The sequence below is a fragment of the Rhineura floridana genome, chromosome 10 (genome assembly GCF_030035675.1).
Source record: "Rhineura floridana isolate rRhiFlo1 chromosome 10, rRhiFlo1.hap2, whole genome shotgun sequence".
Taxonomy (NCBI): domain Eukaryota; kingdom Metazoa; phylum Chordata; class Lepidosauria; order Squamata; family Rhineuridae; genus Rhineura; species Rhineura floridana.
Window position 1 is genome coordinate 11,533,503 of NC_084489.1, and position 15,199 is coordinate 11,548,701.

General features: G+C 40.5%; 1 protein-coding gene across 4 annotated transcripts in view; it reads left to right on the plus strand.

The window, feature by feature from the left end:
• The window catches only part of ELMO1 (engulfment and cell motility 1), a 504,161-nt gene that overhangs the window by 293,547 nt on the left and 195,415 nt on the right, over window positions 1-15,199 (plus strand). For all 4 annotated transcript variants that reach the window (XM_061587900.1, XM_061587901.1, XM_061587898.1 and 1 more), the window contains one exon: window positions 10,481-10,589. In XM_061587900.1, the coding sequence (XP_061443884.1) occupies window positions 10,481-10,589 (109 nt within the window). The remainder of the gene's footprint in view (window positions 1-10,480; window positions 10,590-15,199) is intronic.

Genomic DNA, 15,199 nt, shown 5'->3' on the forward strand with positions numbered 1-15,199 from the left:
TCCAGGTGGTTCCAGGGATGATCTGGTTGATGCAACATGATCCTACTATCTTGAGGGGGGGAAGCAACTATTATGTTCCAGTCGGACTATTGTACACAGCACTGACAGTCTACTGAGGCAGCAGCAGCAGCAACATTGGCCACCCTGCCTGAGGAGGCTTCCCTGCCTGCAAAGTACCAAGATTATCAGGATGTCTTTGACAAGAAGGAGGCTGACCAGTTGCCACCGCATAGACCCTACAACTGTGCCATACACTTGCTCCCGGGAGCCCAAGTTCCCTCTGGGCACATATATTCATTGTTTGAGCCTGAGCTGGCTGCTCTAAGAGACTTCCTGGATGTCAACCTGCAGCGAGGGTTCATTCGACCCTCATAGTCTCCTGCCGGGGCTCCTTTCTATCACTTCCTTCCTCCCAGAAAGAGCTGAGGGCATCAAACAAAAACACTAAAAGCACTTTAAAGCATATTAAAAACAAAAGACTTTAGAACATACTTAAACAAAACATCTTTAAAAACATCGTAAACAGCAATTCCAGCTGCTGCAGCCTGTCCTGGCTATTCTCCCATGGCTTGTCTGGGCCACTCAACCACCACTTCTTGTCACCTGCATGTGGCCAAGCGAATTGCAGCAGGACAATATTTTTCCATGTTTATGTATTATGGAAAATAGCATCAAGGCAGAGAGCTCAGGGCAGACACAGTAAGAAGGGGGAATCCCATGACAAAGGATATCTGTATTCACAGTGTGTGTTACTTTACATGTGGAAACATGTATAATACACATACACGCATACCATCAATGACATTAAAATATGTGTAGGTGTTTTCTTCTTGCAAAGACCAGCTGTTGAGCAATCCCAGTTTGATATTAGTATTAGTGTTAGTATTTGTGATTAAATTTCTATCCTGCCCTTCCTCCTAGAAGAAGCCCAGGGTGGGAAACAAGGGACAAAATATTAAAAACATCTTAAAAAGGAATTTCAAAACAAACACAGACTGGGATAAGGCTTGTTGAAAGAGGAAGGTCTTCAATAGGCACCAAAAAGATAACACAGATAGCATCTATCTAATATTTAAGGGGGGGGATTCCAAAGGGTAGATGCCACAACACTAAAAGTCCATTTCCTATGTTGTGCAGTACGGACCTCCTGATAAGATGGTATCTGCTGAAAGCCCTTGCCTGAAGAACACAATGATCAGCTGGGTATACTGTGCCCTGCAGAAGTAATCAGACCCCTGACCAGTGCTCTCATATTACTGAATTACAAATGGTACATTGTAATGTTGTTCTGTATGATATTTTATTTTGAAACACTGAAACTCAAAATCAATTATTGTAAGGTTACATTGGTTTTATGCTGGGAAATGTTTGTAAGAAACAAAAAACTGAAACGTTGCTTCCATAAGTATTCAACCCCTGTGCTGTGGAAGCTCCCAGTTTTACACAGATGAAAGAAAATGCCCTATCGAGGACACAGTTATGTTACCATTGGCCTCCATCTGTGAACCATGAAAGTTGCTGTGACATTGTCAGGATAAAACCAACTGTTGAAAGACCATTGGTCAGGCTGTGGATCTGAAGGAAAATGAAGACCAAAGAGCATTCTGCAGAAGAGAGATATAATGTAATACAAATGCATAGATTAGGAAAAGGGTACAAAGTAATATCCAAGTGAGCCCAGTTGGATCAGTAATCAATAATCAGGAAGTGGAAGCTGCATCACACCACCCAGGCACTGCCAAGAAAAGGCCACCCCTCAAAACTCAGAGCTCGAACAAGAAGGAGACTTGTGAGAGAAGCCACAGACAGGCCAACGATACTTTGAAGGAGCTACAGAGTTCAGTGGCTGGGAGTGGAATAATGGTGCACCAGTCAACCATATCACCTGTATGGGAGGGTGGCAAGAAAGAAGCCGTTACTCAAAAATTACCATCTGAAAGCATGACTGGAGTTTGCCAGAAAGCATAAGAGTGCCCCAGCTGCGATGTGGGAAAAGGTTTTGTGGTCAGATGAGACCAAGATAGAGCTTTTTGATCAAAACTCACAGCGCTATGTGTGGCACAAACCTAACACTGCCCATGCCTCAAGACATACCATCCCTACAGTGTAGTGCTGGCAGAATCATGCCATGGGGATGCTTCTTCTCAGCGGGGACTGGGCATCTTGTTAAAATTGAAGGAAGAATGGATGGAGCAAAATACAGGGAAATGCTGCAAGAGAACCTGCTTCAGTCCAATAAAAAACTGATGCTTGGGAGAAAATTCTCTTTTCCGCAGAACAATGATCCCAAACACAAGGCCAAAGCCCTTGGAGTGGCTCAAGAACAAAAAGGTGAGTGTCCTACAGTGGCCCAGTCAAAGTCTTGATCTCAATCCCATAAGAATCTGTGGCGCTCTTTGAAAATTGTGGTCTACAAGCGATGTCCAACCAACCTGAACGACCTGGAGCAAATCTGCCAAGAAGAATGGGCCAAAATCTTTCCAACACTGTGTGCAAAGCTGGTACATACCTACCCCAAAAGACTTAAAGCTGTTATTGCAGCGAAAAGTGGCTCTACCAAATATTCATGTGTGGGGGTTGAACACTTATGCTAGCAACATGTTTCAGTTTTTTGTTTCTTACAAACATTTCCCAACATAAAACCAATGTCACCTTACAATGATTGATTTTCAGTTTCAGTGTTTCAAAATAAAATATACAGAATGAAATTACAATGTACCATTTGTAATTCAGTAATATGAGAGCATTGGTCAGGGGTCTGATTACTTTTGCAAGGCACTGAGAGCCAGTGTGGTGTAGTGGTTAAGGTGTTGGACTACGACCTGGGAGACCAGGGTTCAATCCCCACATAGCCATGAAGCTCACTGGGTGACCTTGGGCCAGTCACTGCCCCTCAGCCTCATGAAAACCCTATTCATAGGGTCGCCATAAGTCAGAATTGACTTGAAGGCAGTACATGCTCATATATAAGGGGTAAGACGATCTTTCAGGTATCCTAGTCCCAAGCTTCATAGGGCTTTGTACACCAAAACTAGAACCTTGAACTTTGACCAGTAACTAATGGGCAGACAGCACAATTTTTTCAGCAGTGAGATAATATGTTGGCTATATCCTGCTCTTTCTATTGGATACTCCCCAACAGTGTTCAGGAATCCAGTGGAGGAATCGGGGCAGACCATCTTAATCTGTCCACCACCCCTGCAGAGGAGGATTGGAGCTGTAAGTCTAAACTTCATCAGGAAGTAGTCTGACCATGACAATGGGGTGATATCCAAACACACACTCTATCTCCAAACCACCCTTTTCTCCATCTGCAGCAAAAACCAGATTGAGAGTGTGCTCTGTCTTATGTATTGGACCAGTGACAACTTGAGACAGTCCCATGATCATCATGGAGGCCATGAAGTCCTGAGCCGGAACACTAGAGGCAGCCCTCAGCATGGGCGTTGAAATCACCGTGGACTATCGTTCTGGGCTCCTCCAACACCACAGCCAAGACGGCCTCTATTAGCTCGGTCAGAGAAGCTGCTGGGCAGCAGGGTGGACAGTACACCAGCAGCAACTCTAGTTTACTGTTTCCTTGGTCTGACACCAGAGTGCAGACCCTCACAGCTAGCTCCAAGACACAGTGGTTTCCTGGTGACAGATGGAAGTTCTGTAGACCATAGCAACGCCTCCCTCCTCATTCCTTCAGCCTGGGCTGGTGTTGCACTGTATAACCAGGTGGGCAAAGCTGGGTCAGGTCAGGAACTCCCTAAAGGGCGACCCCCTTTGGTGGCTACCCTGCCAGGGCAGACTAGCTGCCCAAAGGTGGCCAGCTGTTCCCAAGCACCCAAAGGGCTGCTAGGCTGTTATGCCACTGACCCATCCGGGAGCTGATACAAGAGGCTGCAAGATTGAATGCAGCCTCTCTGTGGATTCAGGGCCAGGCAGGGTGTTCCAGTCTTTACAGCACTTACCAGGGACTTCAGCTGATTCAAGAGACAGCAGTCCAGAGAAGCAAGGAAGCACCCAGATGCTCATGTGTTCACTCTGACGGCAAGTCTTCTCCAGTGCTGCAGCGGTTCTTTCTTGGTTCTGCCTCTTACTAGTGCTGTAAATATGGACAGATGTTGAAAGCTGTTCTGCTTATCAATTCCTCAAAGTGCCATTTTATTTATCATGTAAATTACAACAAAGTTTCTCAACTTGTTCTCTTATCAATTGCTGTAACCATGCCTTATGAGACATGCAGACACACTGCCACCATTAAATATTTTATTCACTCATGAAATCTTAATATGTTGGGTTAATGTAAGAACAAGCAAATGTGACTGCAAGAACGAAGGTATTACTGAGTCTGGTGCCTTCTTCCCTATACTTTCGTTTTATTTTGCCTCTTCATTTATTTTTATTACCTGCTTTTATTATCTGTATCTAAATTACCAATCAAACAGCACCTTCTGTTGTGCTAGGGTTTAATTTTTATTACGAGAGTGTGAGGTGGAGAGGATGGGGGGAGTAACATAGATCTAATTTCAATAATGTTAGATGGCATGGTTACTTTTTTTGGTTCAATCCTTTTTATCATCTCTGTCATACTTGAGAACTGTTAGTTTTCCACTTTGAAAGGCTCTAAAGCAGAAGGAATGACTCATTCAATATGTACGATGTTCCTGAAATGTTCTGTTGAAATGTGAAAACAGAAATTGCAGAAGCGTTTCTTAGGTTACCTACAAATCTTTACCCATAGCATTTCACAATTAGTGTAGTAGAAACCTTTATGTTTTCTAGCAAAGGAAAAAATGCTCTTAAGAAACCAAGTATTTTGATTTCTCAGCTGTTTAGTGTTCACCTGGAGTGTTGAATTTATGCCATTTTCTCCATCATAGAAGACTAGGAGCCAGAGATATTTGGCAAGAGTACCAATACTGTGGTTAAGTAGCTACTTTCTCCCATGCTGCAGTTCTAGTGGGTGATGTCTGACGTATTTATGAGATGACAGCTTGAATGCCTGGATGCTGGTAGTGGAACGTAATCAGCACAGAGGCTTTACTTCATCACCTGTAAATTGTCCCCATATTTATATGCTATCTTATAGGAAAGGGGCAAATTTTAAGGGGAGGGGATCTTCAGAATCTATTTTTATATATTTGTTTAATTTACATCTGTTCTTCCTTGAAGAATTTCATAGCAGTTGCAGAGCCTCTCACAACTATGAGATAGGTTAGTCTAAGAGTGACTTTTCCAATATCACTGAGATTCATAACATAGCATGGATTTGATCCATGTTTTCTGATACCCAAATTATGACTGTCTAATCACTATACCCTGCTGAATCTTCTATAAGTATAATATTCTACATACCCCTGCCCCAGCAAAGATGGAGGGATCTGTTGCCCTATTTGAGTAATGGTAGCCTTCATTTTGCTGTCTTCCAGATGTTTTGGACTACAGCTCCCATAATCTTTGACTGTTGACCATGCTGGCTGGGGCTGATGGGAGTTGCAGTAATAAAAACAAGATGAGGAAGGCTGGGCTATGGGGGACAGACTGAATTTTTCAAGGGCTGGTAATAATATTAGGGACTAATAAGCAATTATTTTCTTAGAAGCCTCCAAATTACCTTATACCTGTTGTTGTTGTTGTTGTTATGTGCCTTCAAGTCGATTACGACTTATGGCGACCCTATGAATCAGTGACCTCCAATCATTACCGGTTTCTGCTAAGAGTATGGTATTGTCTGCATATCTTAAATTATTGATGTTTCTCCCTCCAATTTTTACACCTTGTTTATCTTGGTCCAATCTAGCTTTCCGTATGATATGTTCTGCGTACAGATTAAACAAATAGGGTGATAAAATACACCCCTGTCTCACACCCTTTCCGATGGGGAACCAATTGGTTTCTCCATATTCTGTCCTTACAGTAGCCCCTTGTCCAGAGTATACGTTGTGCATCAGGACAATCAGATGCTGGGGCACCCCCATTTCTTTTAAAGCATTCCGTAGTTTTTCATGATTTACACAGTCAAAGGCTTTGCTGTAGTCTATAAAGCACAGGGTGATTTTCTTCTGAAATTCCTTGCTCAGTTCCATTATCCAACGTATGTTTGCAATATGATCTCTGGTGCCTCTTCCCTTTCTAAATCCAGCTTGGGTGTCTGGTATTTCTCGCTCCATATATGGTAAGAGCCTTTGTTGTAGAATCTTGAGCATTACATTACTTGCATGGGATATTAGGGCAATAGTTCAGTAATTACTGCATTCTCTGGGATCCCCTTTCTTTGGAATTGGGATATATATTGAATCCTTCCAGTCTGTGGGCCATTGTTTATTTTTCCATATTTCTTGACAAATTTTTGTCAAATTTTGGACAGATTCAGTCTCAGTAGCTTGTAGCAACTGTATTGGTATGCCATCTATTCCTGGTCATTTGTTTCTTCGAAGAATTTTAAGAGCAGCTTTCACCTCACATTCTAAAATTTCTGGTTCTTCATCATATGGTTCCTCTGTGAATGAATCTGTCATCCTGTCATCTCTTTTATAGGACCTAACTATGTAATATTTACATGGTTGAAAAGTTACATGGTTACAAAGGTACTCTTTGATATGAAATGGGGTGGAGATTCTCTGCCGTTGCAATAGTTTTCTTTTCTGACCAAGAGGCAATTTCTTGGGACTTGCACTTTTCTTCCCATCTGTTTTGGAGAAATTCTGGTAGAGCGTATGACAAAACACAGTTCGCAGTGGAAAATCATACTGAATGATATTTTAGGCCTTGATCTTTTAAAAAATAAATAAATATGGAATGTTTACCTCATGTTGAAGGCAAATACGTTCTTCTCTTTCACACTCTCGCTGTCCTGGTTTGCTCCTCACAGTATATCAAACTGTGGCTTATTGGGACCATGCAAACATTCACACTCCAAGAGAGGAGAAAACAGCTGCTTTGCTCCTCCTTGGGGATTTTTTTTCCTCCCACACTGTGCTGAGCTAAGCTCAGGTTGGACAGGGCATGTCATCCAAATCTGGGCTCACTCCCCAATAATCACAAGTTTTAGCTGAGATTTGTTCCTTGGTTTGGCTTACCATGACTTGCAAACCAGGCCCCCTTCTCTGTCTTTCGTATTGCTTTGCTCATTGAAATTCTGTAATGAATAGATTTATCAATGACAAGTTCTCCACTTTTGCCCACAATATGTAGTTAGGAAAGAGCCATGTGACATGACAGCTAGGGATGGACTGAGTAACCTCATTCTGTCCCAGTTCAGTTTTACTGGTAAATATAGGTCTATTCCATCTTATTTTGTGCACGTTTAAAAAAAAAAATAGACCAAAGGTTTACATTTAAATTGTACACTTTTGTATGCATTTAGCATACATTTTTATACACACGTCTTACATAAAAAATATATTTTTCATTGCTTTTCAATGCATGCCATTAAAATACTTATATTGTATGTACTTTTTACATAAAATACATATTTTTGTGCACTGGAACTACATAACAAAACCCAGAGAAGCATGTAATCTGATTGAAAATCATGTCCCAATCTACAGATCTGTCAGATAATAATAATAAAAATAAATATATATGTCAGATTGGTTTGCTGTAAAAAATAGACCAAATGAAGTCAGTACAATGTAATGCTTGTCCACTCTTTCTTCACATTACTGACTACCACTAGAGAAGGATGGGGTGGCAAAACATATGAATTTTAGCATCTTTCATATTTCCAGAAATAATTTTTGTTGCGAAAGGAGCTCATTAAGAGGAGGACAAAAATTATATGAGGGCATAGAACTGTGGAATGGAGAGAAGGTCTCATAGGGAGTGTTTCCGTGTTGTAAGTACCAAGTGGGAAAAATCCTGGCCATTAAAATCCTAATCTAGATGTTCTTTTTCTGTTTTAGCAGAAACTATCAATGTATTAAGTAGGATATTTCTCAACAATTGTTAAGGCTAGAAACCTGCCTCTTGTTTTTTTAATGAAAGCTGGTGCTCTCAGGATTCAACTTCAGTCTGCTTTCCAGTTAGATACTGTATTAGCAGCTGCATTTTTTGTTATTTAGTGAAATCACAGCCATGTGGATTTCTACCGTGGTTTTGAACCTAGACTAATATAGACAAAACTCTTTATGTTCAATGAAATCAGAGCTATATCAGGTGAAAATGTTTTGTTTCTCAGCTATGTTGTATCGTTTTGTGCATAAATTAAACTTTTCTACTTCCAGTACTCTAAACAAATCTTTTTATCATAGATATCATTTCAAGGTGAAATCCATTGCTCTGCAGGTAGCCCACACAAACCCTACACATCACTTTATCTTCTTTCTAAAGTGCTAATTTGAGAATCAGGGTGGGATTAGAGAAGGTGTATATTTCACCCTTAATTTGTGTACTTAAAATAGCTAAAGATTGCATAGTGACTTATAAAAATGTATTTTTTAAAAAAAAAAACTTTAGTGTGTATCCTTTTGTACATATTAGTGTGGTGGTTTTCAAACTGTGTTCTTAGGGAACCCTGGCTTCCTTGGAAGATTAACAAGGGGCTCCCTGAAATAGTGCATTATCTATCTTGGACAATGCATTGCTACAGGGGAGGGTTGTGTACATTCTAGAGCACAGATCTTTCAAGGAGAGATGGTAGAGCCCAACATGCCTGGATGGCACCAGGCATAAACTGAAAATAAAAATATCCCAGAATCCTGTGCAGTGAATAGTGTTTTTACAAAAGATGCACAGCGCTTCCTCAACATACAGACTGGTATGTAAACAGTTGCCTAAAAGAAAGAAGTTGGAAAACCATTGCTGTCATGGAATAAAAATATGTTGTTAACGTGGCTTAATTCACACATAATGCTAAGCCATGGTCTAGTTTGATTGACTTAGCCATGGTTTATTAACCACAAACAAACCATTCTCATAAACCATGGGTTGTTGTTGGTTTATCAACCTTGGTTAACGGTGGCTTAGCGCTACATGCGAACTTGCCCCTTGTCAGTTTCCCAGAAGCAGATGTAGAGGTTGCTCTCAAATAGAACTCTGTTGAATGTTACTTTGCGTGAGACAAGCTAGAAATGTAGGGTTTTCCCCCAGAGTTAAACCATGCTAATTTTGCCATATTGTAAAAAAAAAGTATTTATCTTGTGTGAAATCTGTTCAGGCACACCGAGAGCTACATAGGAGCAGTTGGACACATCTGCTGCAATGTGTTCCCCTGACAAGGACCCTCCCACACATTTTATTTTATTTATTATATTTAACTGTCACTTTTTACACCAAAGTGTTTCAAAGTAATTTACAGAATAAAAATAGAAATAACAAGAAACAGTAAAACCAAATATTAAAACAGCATTCAAACAAGACCTAAAATGCTCATTGAAACACACACGCATGCACACACCTTCTACCAACTCCACTTAGAGGATGAGCACAAAAAAAAAGCCACAAACATAACTAGTTGCCCTCCAAATTAAGAACCAAGGCCTGGGTAAATGGAAATGTTTTTGCCTGATGCCTAAAAGCAGACAATGATGGCACCAAGAGTGCTTTCCTGGGGAGAGCATTCTACAAGCAGGAAGCCAACAGTGAAAAGACCCATTCTGCACAGAGAAGGCACACAGAGAAGGGCCTCAGATACTGAACACGGTGTACAGACTGCTTCATGTGGGGAGAGACGGTCCTTGAGATATTGCTGTCCTGAGCCACATAAACCATTATATTTCAAAACCAGCACTTTGAATTCAGCCCAGACACTAATTGGTAGCCAGGGCAGCCATGCCAAGACTGATGTTATATGCTCAGACCATCAGCAACCTGGCTGCTGAATTCTGCACCAGCTGCAATTCCCAAATCATTTTCAAAAGCAGCCCCATGTATAATGCATTGCAGTAATCTAGAAGTTATCAGAATGTAGATAAGAGCTATTATGCTGTCCCTGTCCAGATAAGGCATAGCTGAGTCACCAGCCAAAGCTGATGGAAGGTACTCCTTGTGACTGAGACCGTTTGTGCCACAAGTAATAGTAATGGATCGAGAAGTACTGCCAAGCTATACACATGCTTCTTCAGAGAGAGTGTAACTTCTCCAGAGCAGGCTGCACCCCACACATCCTATCTAGGGAACCACTCACTAACAGTCAGCCGTATGTTGATCAGTTTGTTGGTTTTTATCCAGTCCATTACCAAGACCAGATGCTAGTCTAGCACATCCACACCCAAAGATGCAGTAGCCCAAGCTCTCATACTCATTTTTTGTTTGCCCAGAGCTCTTGGGAGATTGCATGACCACAGCTCAGCAGTCAGCATGGGGAGAGTGGGGAACTGCAAGATTTCTGTCATCAATTGGCAACTGTGTGGGTACTAAGGAGACTTTGTTCCCTCTTTATTTGTGAAAGGTGGTATAAAAATATTTAAATAAATATGTTCATAATTATTTATGATGCTCACTTAATGCCATATCTCTTCTAAACTTCAGTTCTTTGTACCTTTTTCAGATTGTTTTAGAAAACAGCAGCCGAGAAGACAAGCATGAATGTCCTTTTGGTCGAAGTAGTATTGAATTAACTAAAATGCTGTGTGATATCCTGAAAGTAGGAGAGTTACGTAAGTCTGATCTGTTCATTGTCTTAATCAAACATTTGCAGTGTACTGATAGCCATCTCATGAACTGTATCACAGTTGTAAAATAACATTTTCTGATAACTCCATATTTATTCCACCCCCTAAAAAAGTCTGGACTGAATAATACATGCAGTTTCAAGGAATTACTTTTCCTCTAATACCGCAATGCTATACATACTCAAATTTTGCAATCTCAAACATCATAGCTTAGGGTATTTTCAGTTCTTTGCTAAATTTATTTTATTTATTTACTAAAATATTTATATTGAAATATTTGTATACTGTCTATTATGAAGGCATCGTAAGACAATGTACAACAAATTATAAAATACAATTAAAATAATAAAAAGCAATAAATATCAAGTGGTCCAGAAATCCTTAGAATTCTACAACAGCAGACATCAATAGCCGGCAATAAATGAAGGTGCAAAACTATGAGATGGGTTTTGCAGCTTCCAGTTTCTCCATGCTGTAACACAGGGGTGCGGAACCTCCAGCCTGTCAGCCTAATTAGACTCATCAGGACTCCCCATTTGGCCCATGAGGCCATTTCGGCCAAGCCATGTCTACCTGCAAGGTAAAACATGATGTCAGGTGTGGACCAGGTAAAAATCTGGCTTGGTTAAAAGTGTAGGCAGGGATTGCCATCAGCTTATTAGTCATGCTTGCAAAGCCCCTTTTAAAGCACTATATTGCCTGGCGCTTTGAAAGAGGCTTCTGAAGATCCAACAATCAATGTTCAGAAGCCCTGCCGTATCTCCCCTGCCAACACACTGCCTCGAACAGATAGATATACTTTTACCACACACACTAAGGGTTAAGTAAAGCTGTTATTAGGAACCTTGTTTATTCCCCCCCGCTCTTACTTATAGATTGTGCTGGCAACCAAAAGTCCCAACCCCTCAGGATACTTTATTGCCACTAAAGAGCTCAACTGTGGGTTGCTCCTATGAAACCAGCAACTGTTTCACTCCACTGAGTACTTCCCTGCCACCATAAATAACTGCATCCACTTATATTCACCCCTTTGCCAACTTGTTTGTTCTCTATGATAGTTAGGCCAAGAATCAGGCATTGTGTTAAAATAAAGATATTTCATTTATGAAACAGGTGGAACAAATATAAACAAGATTACTTGATAAATTGGTTCTGAAAGCATATGGTTAGTACAAATGTTCACTAGTCTCATTGTTCAAATTGTTCATATGTTCACTAGTCTTGCACTTGGTAAATTCTCTTCAGAGTATAACACTCTAATCCTACCTAACTTATCCTTGTAACCACCGCCCTCAATAAACCAACCTTCTTTCCCTCAAGCATTCAGCCTATCCAACAGTCAACTCCCACACACCAACAGATAAACACATCATCACTCAACCAAACATCACATAGCATTCCTCAACACTCTAACTCCCTCCTCTCTCTCTCTCCCTACTTACCATACTTACTCTAATACAAACCCCATACAAAGCATTACCTTATTATACAACTCATGTAACAATGAAACATCACACTACTGCACGAAGTAGTACTTTGAAAAGGAGTTCTGAAGATCCCTACAGGTAAAAAGGTCACCTGACACCAGGTGATTGACAGATGAGCAGCTTGGCCCATTTCTCAGACTTGCCTGAGAGGAGTGGGGGAGATAACAACCTGGCCTGCTGGGATAAAAACTCCTGACATAACAAGACAAAGAGTTTTAATGTAATAATTTCATGCATCACATATTGGAATTTTAATTCAGTAGATGACATTCATCCCAGCAAGACAGAGCTAAGCCTAGGCCCCAGAAGTAATGAAATAACAATGTATTTTCAGAGATATAATTGCTGGATTTAGACTGAAAACTGATTCTGATGTGCAGAAAAAGCACAGTGTGCATCCCTTTCTGAATTACAGTATTGCATACTGTAGGTGGGGGAGGAGTGGAATGTATGTTGACAGACAAGCCTGGTATAATCTCCTTTTCGATGTTAAATAATCAAAATGTTCTTCAAATGCATAATTAATAAATCAACTTTCAAAAAGAAAAATGGACAGGCTAACAACTAGTAGAAAAATGCCATTAATTCTGATGACATTGATCGAACTCTGGTTTAATGTGGACTTGCAGCATTGATGGTATATACTGCTGAAAAGTTTTTATTCCACTCCTCCCCTACTTCTGCTGCTGCCACAATGCTGGGAAGCAAACCAGAGTCTGGCATGGTTTGTTTCCCCCAAACAAAGCAGCAAGCCAAGCATAAACCTTGGTTACCAGTCATGGTTTGTTTAGAGAGAAACAAGCCATAAATCCAGGTTTGTTCTGACTTTAGCTTGTTTACACCGCCAGTGTGCACCAGCGTGCTACATGTTCACATTAAATCAGTTGGGAACATTCCCTTATAGAGAAGCTTTTGGGGGCCACATGCCAGTTGTGGGTGTGGGCAGAGACAAAAGTTGGTGGGCCCAAAAATCAAAGTGGACAGAGTGATAGATGTGACTCTTACTTTTATAAAGTCAGTCACATTCCAGCCATTCAAAATCCAGGTGTTTCTACACCCACAGCCAAACACACATCTTTCCATCCAGGCAAGCAAGAGGCATTATCGCCGTTCAAGGTCTTACTCAAGTGAGGCAAACACACTGGAGGAGGCTCAGAGTAGGGCTCATGAGAAATGCGATCTGGGGGAGGTGTGGCCTGGGAAGAGATCTAAGAGACAAATGCAGAGGAGTAGAGGGCCAGGTTTGATCCCAAGGCCTGAGGTTCCCCACCTCTTCATTAATCAATGTCGGTGTTTAATAATCAAATGTGCCATGTGAACCAGGCCACTGTATCTGCTCAGTCATATTAAACACTAAAGGTACTAAAACACCATATCAAATTTTCCTGTAACTTTAGGAATACTATTCATATGTGTGAGTAAAAGAAATAAAGGGACAAGGCAAGATAATTCATGAGTTCAAGGCTCTCTCTTCCTGTTACTTCTTTGACTGACTGGGCAGAAAAGTAACCTTTCTCTAGGCCCATAAAAGGCATTTTTGGTAGCTGTGTTAAGAATGTGGAAACCATTTGGAGATTTTATATATTCCCTTCATGAGCATTTTCCATATGTGCAGTAATACCACACATTTGAACTGTTTTCATTTATGATTCAATTCAAGAAACCTGGGGGATAGATTTGCCATCTTTAATGCACAATACTTCTATATTCTAGGTTTTCTTTTTAGATCTTTGACATTAACAGGAAGTGTATTGCACACTTAACTATAGAATAGATTTCTCTGTATTCCAAAAACACATACATCTGATTTGGTATGCTGAGACTCAGCAACTGTCACTTTTAATAGAGCCACAGAATGATTCCTTCTGTTGACAATAAAGTCTGTATTGCTCAATAAAATCTGCTAAAGTAATCAGTCGCAGTCCAGAAGCGACATCCTAACAACCTGGAGCGAATCTGCCAAGAAGAATGGGCAAACTCCCTCTGCCACTGTGTGCAAAGCTGACTTAAAGCTGTTATTGCAGCGAAAGGTGGCTCTACCAAATATTAATGTGTGGGGGTTGAATACTTATGCAAGCAGCATGTTTCAGTTTTTTATGTTTCTTACAAACATTTCCCAACATAAAACCAATGTTACTTTACAGTAATTGATTTTGAGTTTCAGTGTTTCAAAATAAAGTAGTATACAGAATGAAATTACAATGTACCATTTGTAATTCAGTAATATGAGAACATTGGTCAGGGATTTGATTACTTTTGCAAGGCGCTGTATACTGCTTTGCTGTCAGCTTGTTGTAGTACTCCATTACATTATTTGGAAGGTCCCTAGTCCATTCAGCTTATTTCTTACACTTTGTCTGCAGACTTGGGGGCAATTGGGTATATACTGTAAGCAAAGCTGCAGGTCCCGTGGATATGTCACTCAACTGCCTTTCTAAATGTTGTCAATAAAAGACCCAGCTGGTCTCATCCTAGATGGTTATTTGCGAAAGTGAACCTAGTTGGGGGCAGGGTGGTGCTGTTTGTTTATTATTTAGACACTGGAGGTGGTAGGTTGTACTGTTGGTCACATTTGTCCTTTATGTAAATAAAACTCTTGCAGTTTTGTAACATGGCTTTCTATGAATTGAACTGATGTGCCAAAATTTATGAGAGTTTGTGACATGTTCATCTTAGCATGTAGCCACATGCATATGACCCAATTTAAGGATCAAAGTATACGTTACCTTTAAATGCATGGTTGCCACTTTTCCCTCCCCCCCATCTCCTAACAATATTTAGTTTTACCAGACATGTAATATGACATCATAATGCTTAGCATTTCCTTGTTCATCTACCACAATAGTAGCCATTTAAGAGCGTTGTGAGAAATAAGGAGGAGCTCTGGGTTGGTGATAGCAGTGTGTTTAAAGTAATGTGTAGTTTTCGCCGTAACAGGCTATCGGAAACAATTATTCAGCAATATTGGCAGCTGTGTACTTAAACAAGAAGTGCTAGAGCTGATTAGCCAGGTAATTCCATGAAAATGTCAACCTGCAGGCCCATTTTTCATTTTTATATATACAGTAGTTAACATGTTCTGTATCATTTTAAATATAATTTTCCAAA